The sequence below is a fragment of the Trachurus trachurus genome (genome assembly GCF_905171665.1).
Source record: "Trachurus trachurus genome assembly, chromosome: 8".
NCBI classification, from domain to species: Eukaryota; Metazoa; Chordata; class Actinopteri; order Carangiformes; family Carangidae; genus Trachurus; species Trachurus trachurus.
In genome coordinates, this window is record NC_139905.1 from 4053861 (window position 1) to 4061550 (window position 7690).

At 42.1% G+C, this 7690-nt stretch overlaps 1 protein-coding gene across 1 annotated transcript in view; it reads left to right on the plus strand.

Moving 5' to 3' along the window:
- Window positions 1-6470, plus strand: part of LOC310989676 (LIM and SH3 domain protein 1-like) — a 43459-nt gene extending 36989 nt beyond the window's left edge. The window contains exons 5-7 of the mRNA XM_083976815.1: window positions 2021-2099; window positions 3325-3428; window positions 4741-6470. Coding sequence (XP_083832941.1) covers window positions 2021-2099; window positions 3325-3428; window positions 4741-4914 — 357 coding nt within the window. The 3' untranslated portion in view covers window positions 4915-6470. The remainder of the gene's footprint in view (window positions 1-2020; window positions 2100-3324; window positions 3429-4740) is intronic.
- The last annotated feature ends 1220 nt before the right edge of the window (window positions 6471-7690 follow it).

Genomic DNA, 7690 nt, shown 5'->3' on the forward strand with positions numbered 1-7690 from the left:
AAACCCAGTTTCAATAAATAAACTCTGATTAGAGTTAATAATCTGAGATCAGACTGAACCTCGTCGGTGTGATCCAGCCTCAGGAACAAACCGCCCTCTGTGTGTGTGTGTGTGTGTGTGTGTTTACTTCCTGTGCACACACACACTCTTTGTTCGCTCTCCTCCCTCTGAACAAACCAACATAATCTCCTTCACACACTCTCACTCAGCATATTGCACTTGAACGCAGCTGAGAGCTTCACTGTCCGTCCACACACTGAGGCCTTTGAGCCAGGCAGGGTGTGTGTGTGTGTGTGTGTGTGTGTGTGTAGGGTTTATTACAGCAGAGTTCATCAGTGTGGCTCTGTTTCACGCGGTGTCAGTGAACGCAGCCTTTTGTCTCGGCAGCAGCTGCAGTCGACGTGATGATGACGATGAGTTCAGGTTCATTAGGAGAAAACACAAAAAACCTAAATTCACTGTAACTAGAAGATGAGTTAAGATGCTGAGTCATGAGCTCCCTCCTCTCCCTCCTCTTCCTCTTCCTCCTCCTCTTCCTCCTCCTCTTCCTCCTCTTCCTCCTCTTCTTCCTCTCATCACCTGGTCGTCATCTACTTCTTCTTCTTCCTGGTGTGTCAGCGACGGTTGCTATGCAACTCTGGGCTCACTCGACATCCGGCCGCTGACATGTCATTTCCTCTCAGCGTCAAAAGCTGCTTCCTCCTCTCTCTCTCTCTCTCTCTCTCTCTCTGTCTCTGTCTCTCTCCGCCGCCGCCACACCTACAGGCGGAGAGCAGGAGGAGAGAGAGAGAGAGAGAGAGCCCCCTGGTGGACGGAGAGAGAACTACAGACAGACAGGGAGATGGATAGATAGATAGATAGATAGATAGATAGATAGATAGATAGATAGATAGATAGATAGATAGATAGATAGATAGATAGATAGATAGAAAATTGAAAGATAAATAGAAAGAACATTAAAAGATAGATAGAAAGAACATTAAAAGATAGATAGAAAGAAAACTGGATGATAGATAGATAGATAGAAAGAAAGAAAGAAAGAAAGAAAGAAAGAAAATTGAAAGATAAATAGATAGAAAAAAGAAAGATGGATAGAAAAAAGAGAGATAGATAGAAAGAAAGAAAAGTGAAAGATAGAATGAAAAAAGATACAACACTGAAAAATAGATAGAAAAAAGAAAGATAGATAGAAGCAAAAATGAAAGATACAAAGAAAAATGAAAGATAGATAGGTGGACGGATAGATAGAACAATAGATCAGACAGGACCACTTTTGTCAAAATAATCTTTATTTACTTGCACAGTTTTATTTGGTGGTATGGTACTGTTCTGGGACCCCCTGCTCTTCCACGCGCCTGAGGCAGGAAGAGCACCTCGCTGCCCTTCACGAGCCATCATGAACGGCATGAGCAGGGAGAGCAGTTTAAATACCCCGCTCAATATATAAATGAAGAGTTCATTTGCAAAAGCAGATAACTAAAAAAAAAATTCAAAACAATTTTATTTACACCAGGTGAAATCAGTCAAACCAAAGTTGAGTGGCTTTGACCAAGGAGATGAGACGTATCAAAACGGACATAGCTAAAAAAAAAAAATAAAGCTTTATTGAAAACAACACTATGCAAAGAATAATTCAAAAGCATCAACTCATCTTTTTCAAAATGGCACTAAAAATATGCACTGTAGAAAGACTGAATAGATGAGAGTGAGTGAAGTGCTGAAAACAAAGAGAGTGGAATAAAAACAAAGGTTAAAATAATTAGTCAAACTAGAATAATTGCACACGAGACAAGTTTCTGATCCAGTCATGTTAAAAACTCATAACTGCCTCATAAACCCTCCAGTAAAGAGGAGTTTAACCCTTTATTTTAATTCTCCTGTGTCAATGATGTTTTAATTCCTCCTTTTTTCTTCCTGTTAAACTCTTCCTACCTTTTTAAGAAAAGTGATAATAGATAAAGTTTTATTATTATCGTTGTGGCCTGATGGTTTTTATGTTTCTGTGTTTCGTCTCCTGCAGATAAAATACCACGAGGAGTTTGAGAAGAGGAAGATGGGAGGAGAGGGCCCCCCCCCCCAGCCCAGCTCCCCCAGCCCAGGTAACCACACAGTAGATCTGTCCCGACGCGCCCTGAACGCCTCCTCCTCCTGCTCCTCCTCCTCTTCCTCCTGTAAACAGTCGATCTGTGATTATGAAAGAAAAGCTCGTTGCTCAACTCTAGTTTGAGTCGTTACGCAACGTGAAGACGTGTTGGGACGGAGGAGACGAAGACGAGGAGGAGGAACTAGTGTCACTGCTGCTGCTCCGTGTTTGTCAGGACTCTTTATAGTGTAACACAGGGAGGAAGAGGAGGAAGAGGAGGTGTCAGGTTGCAGCCAATCAGAACGTGTCAGGACTGAATGAATGTGAACAGTAGATTCACACCCACTGAGGAATAAAATGAATGAAGTTTAATTTAAGATTCTACATTTAGTTTCCTGTGTTAATCAGCCGTCTGCACAGATGTTTTTATGTGAACTGTTGTTTCTGTAAAAGCAGGAAGTGGAAAATATTAGTCACCTGTTTTATGAATGCTGTCGGGTGAACTTGTAACTTTAACTAGCTATAAAAGCTTAAACTTAAAAGCGAAAGATATAATTCTCCTACATGATGAGATACAGAAGCGTATTGCACTCACTTTTTTAAAAAAAAGAAAGAAGCTCTGTTTTTCACAGTCATTTATTTTTCCATTTTTCTGAGTAGGGCTGTCACTTTTTAGAAAAATGAGATTTGAACGAATATCGAATGACCCGTAATTCGTTCGGATATATTTGAATACAAACGAATACATACGACGGTAAATAGAGTATCTTTGCTGCAGCCTACATATCGAGCAGGTAATTACTGTTCGTATATGAACTTTTCACCCCAAGTTCGAACGAATATTCGAATGTCGAAGAAAAAGTGACAGCCCTATTTATGAGTAATTATTTTTCTGACTTAACGAGATTTAAAAATCCCCGCAAGAAGGTCCCACCTGCAAGTAACGTTTAACCACTGCAGTTAAAGAAATTACAAAGGTTTTTTTTTTTTGTTTTTTTTTATCAATGCAATACACTTGAATGAGAAAAGCTTAAAGCACAAGTGAAAAAAATGTGTTGAATCTTTTAATTGTACACGGGCAGCGCTACATTCAACCCCTATTTTCACTTGGTTTGTGTAAATAGATGTGTGTATATATGTATATATTCTGTTATATTTGTTATGTTTAGTTTTTTGGTTTCTTTTATAATATTAATAAAATAAAAGACTAACATTAACCCTCTCCTCCTCTCCTCCTCCAGCCTCCTACCAGTCCTCTGCAGGATCCCAGAACTACAACTATGAACCTTCTCCTGAACCGGTTCGCCCGGCGGCCGCTGGCCCCCCGCCCAGCAGCGCCGGAGGGGTAGGTCACTGATCGCTGTTCAAACTCGTTATCAAGATTTATTGATTTATATTGCCGTAAAATTCAGTGTATAAGTCGCACTTTTTTCCCCCTTTTTTTGTTTTCATCTAAAAAGTTGTGTGTGCGTTATACACCGGTGCGACCTATAGACCGAGGTAAACTTCAACCCCGTTTCCACCGCGTTTTCAGTTGTGACCGGTGTAAACGGTGATCTGTACCTGCATATGACTACGCGGGTGTTTTTTGTTTTGTTTTTTGATTAATTGGCAAGACTCGTTTGGGTCCGCCATAGTCTCTCACAGAAAATATTGTTTTTTTCTCTCATCTCTGTCAGTTAGCCCCTCCTTCGGCAGGACTCGGTCTCTCTCTAACGTGCAGACACACACACACACACGTGCGCTATATTGCACTAAATGTACAGTAGCCTATTCAAATTACCCCGCAATCTCTTTTTTCTTTTCTTTTTTAATTTAAAATAACAAGCGCTACAATGCAGCACAGAAACTTCACGTTGGAGACTTGTGGAATAACTATAACGTTGTTGTTAAAAAAATAGGAATAGAAAACCTTGTTTTCCCAGTTTGAGACCCTCAAAAGTAGACTGCGACTTATATTCCGAATTGTACGGTAATTATTGTGTTTGATTTAAAGGGACAACGAGGAGTTTTGGAAAAGCGAAGTGTTTCCACACTACATTTATGAGCCTCCGCACCGTGAAATTCTTTGACCGGCGCAAGACAGACTCATGTTTTCATTCATCAAGAATTAAAGTCAGAGGTTGGAAGACGATCACATACCGTCGTAGTTCCGACCATAAACGGAGATTCGGCGGCGTTATTCTCATGACTCGCCACAAAACCGAAAGTAAAGAAACGCTGGTCGGCTCGCCCAGCATTTCCACCACCACTAATAATAACAAAATAACCATAGAGACAAAACCATATATTTATCTAAAATGGACCATTAACAAGTGGTAACGTAGATTCATCCACATTAATATGAGACTTATTTATTGTCGCGGAATTTTTCGTTCGAAAAACTGATCGATCAGTTTGAAATCAAATAAAAACTCTGTGAACTCCTCTGATGTAAATATTCAATTGTTGTGACACAAAAGTTAATATTTTGGAGATTTTGTTGGAGCAGTTCAGTTCTCAATGTCCTCTTCAATGTTTTTCTTTACGTTCTTCATCTCCTCTTCCCCCCCCCCCCCCCCCCCCCCCCCCCCCCCCCCCCCCCCCCCCCCCCCCCCCCCCCCCCCCCCCCCCCCCCCCCCCCCCCCCCCCCCCCCTCTCCTCCTCTCCTCCTCTAGAAGCGCTACCGGGCCGTGTACGACTACTCTGCGGCCGACGAGGACGAGGTTTCCTTCATGGACGGAGACGTGATCATGGACGTGCAGCAGATCGACGAGGGCTGGATGTACGGCCGCGTGGAGCGCACGGGCCAGCAGGGGATGCTGCCCGCCAACTACGTGGAGGCCATCTGAGGAGGAGGAGGAGAGGAGGAGAGGAGGAGGAGGAGAAAGGGAGGGAAAGGAGGAGGAGAGGAGGAGAGAAGGAAGGAAAGGAAAGAAAAGCCCAGTGCCATCTCATCTTTACGCTTTCTCTTGATTTTTACTCTTGTTCCCTGATCTGTCCTGTGATGACACCTTCACACACACACACACACACACACAACACACACACATCTTCATCTTCATCATCATCCTCACCCCCCCCCCCCCCCTCCTCCACTCTGCCTGCTAACAGACGTTCCTCTGTCTCTTTCTGTCTCTGCTTTACCTCCATGTCCGTCTGTGCCGACCTCTCTGCCTGTTTCTGATTGGATGTTTCCACCTTAGCCCCGCCCCCTTTACCCCCCCTTCACCCCCCCACCACCTGCCTAATCGATAAACTCGGCTCATCTCTGTGTCCAACATCCTGCATAAAAACAAAAAAGAAGAAGACGGAGAAGGAGAAGAGGTGGTTTTTGTTCTTTAACTGGAAACAGTGAAATTATCTCAAAAAACCGAACCGCACTGCATTATGGGTATCGTAGTGAAACTGGAAATCAAAGCAACTCCTATTTGTCGTCGTTGTTTTTCATTACTGTCGTTGTCGTTGTTGCCTTCAGTCCTTCAGAAAGAGAAACAGATGAGATTTATAAAGAAGACGAGGCCAAACACAACTCTCTCTCTCAACTCTGTCTTTATGTTTTTATTTTCCTTTTTCCTGCTGGTTCATTTTAATTTTTCATTTGTTTGTGAGGGAACTGTTCGTTTGTCTCATGCTGTTGTTTGTTGTTGTTGTTCTTCTGCCTTTTTTCTTGTTACTGTAAGAAGCTTAATATTTTCCAAGAAATAACAAAACAAAAACAATGAATGAATAAATCGATAAATGTCAATGTGTTAAAACGAATCAAGCAGCCGGTCGATAGAAGAAGGAGGAGGAGGAGGAGGAGGATGAAACCTGACGCTGGAAACAACACGCCTGCCCCTGAACGCACCTCAAAGCACCTCACACCTCTTCTACTTTTTCCTCTTCTTGCTGTTTCATCCTCCCATGATGCACTGTGACATTCGGGGGGGCGGGGTTTATCAAATCAAATCAAATCAAATCAATCCAGTCTTTCTCTCTCTGTAGCTCGTAGACGACCTTGTACAATAATTGTATATGTATCATAAATAAAAGGTGAGTTAGGGAAAGAAAAAAGGTTTTTACAGGTTGTGGTGCTCCGGGGGGGAGTGGCTTACTGCAGATCAATGATTAAATTAAAATAAAAATCAATAACAAATCAATAATTAAAGATCAGATTAAAAAGTAGAAGTGGTGATAGTGGATTTTCTTTAGTTTTTTGGCGGGAAGTCGTTGATGTCGATGTGATGAAAAGGAAGTTATCGTTATTATTGTTAATGAATCAGATCAGAAGCTGAAGGAGTTCGCAGGTCGCTGTCGTGTGTGTAGCATGTGATTTGTTTTGTTTTGTGTGTGTGTGTGAAGATCAGGATGGGTTTGTTTAGTTTAAAGAGATAGTTCAACATTTTTGGCAATTTCGCCCCATTGCCATAATCCCTATAGTCATAGCAGTAGGTTTGTTACCTTTAATTGTCGGTGCAAGGTGTTTTTAGAACGGCAGAGCAGAGCCGTGAGCTGCTCAGAGCTACGCTACGGAGGCTAATAATGGGATTTTTTGGTTTCCCTGCATCAAACTCATCAAATACACAATCCACCAACAAAAAGTTGTGACCTGCACATTCACCACGCTATGAGATAATAACACAACGTTACCACACAGAGTTGTTTTAGAGGGAAATTTAGAGACTGCTTGATGAAAAACTGTCCCTGAAGGCAACGCGCATCAGCGGTTTTGCATGAATTTCCCTCTAAAACAACTCTGTGTGGTAACGTTGTGTTATTATCTCATAGCGTGGTGAATGTGCAGGTCACAACTGCAGGTGCAGGTCCACCAGAGCGTTGTGGAGTTGTTGGATTGTGTATTTGATGAGTTTGATGCAGGGAAACCAAGAAATCCCATAATGAGCCTCCGTAGCGTAGCTCTGAGCAGCTCACGGCTCTGCTCCGCCGTTCTAAAAATAGCTTGCACCGACAATTAAAGGTAACGAACCTACTGCTGTGACTATAGGGATTATGGCAATGGGCCAATTTGACAAAATGTTGGACTATCTCTTTTAAGGTGGAAGTCAGGCATCAGTAGGGAATCTGACCTGGGATCAGTCGGGACGTCGCCGCATCATCATATCATCTCCTCTCTCTCTCTCTCTCTCTCTCTGTGTATGTCTGGTGCCTCTCGCCCTCCTTCAAGCCTTCATCATTGGCTTTGTGCTTCTGATCAATCCCCCCCCCCCCCCCTCCATATCCCCCCCTCCCTTTGCTTCTATGATAACTGGTGATAAACTGTAGACTTTGCAGTGTGAGGTCATGTTAACCCACAGAAATCGCAGGTTTTTAGCGTCAGACCAGTTCTTTTGTGCATTCCATCTTAAATAAATCGTTTTTTTGTTTTGTTTTTTTTTGTTTTTGATATAATTTTGTTATTTTTTAAATATAAAAAAAAATAAAGATTACCATAATATGCATATTGACATACTGTACACGTGTATTCAAAAAAAAAAAAAAAAAAACTCTCTGTACTGAATACATAACTCAGAATTAAGGACCTGATATCATCTCCTGTTGCCCTGTTACAGCACTTCAAATTGTACTTATGATTCTGCAGATTCAATAAAATGTCATTTTTCTCAACTCGTCGTCTGTGATTGTACA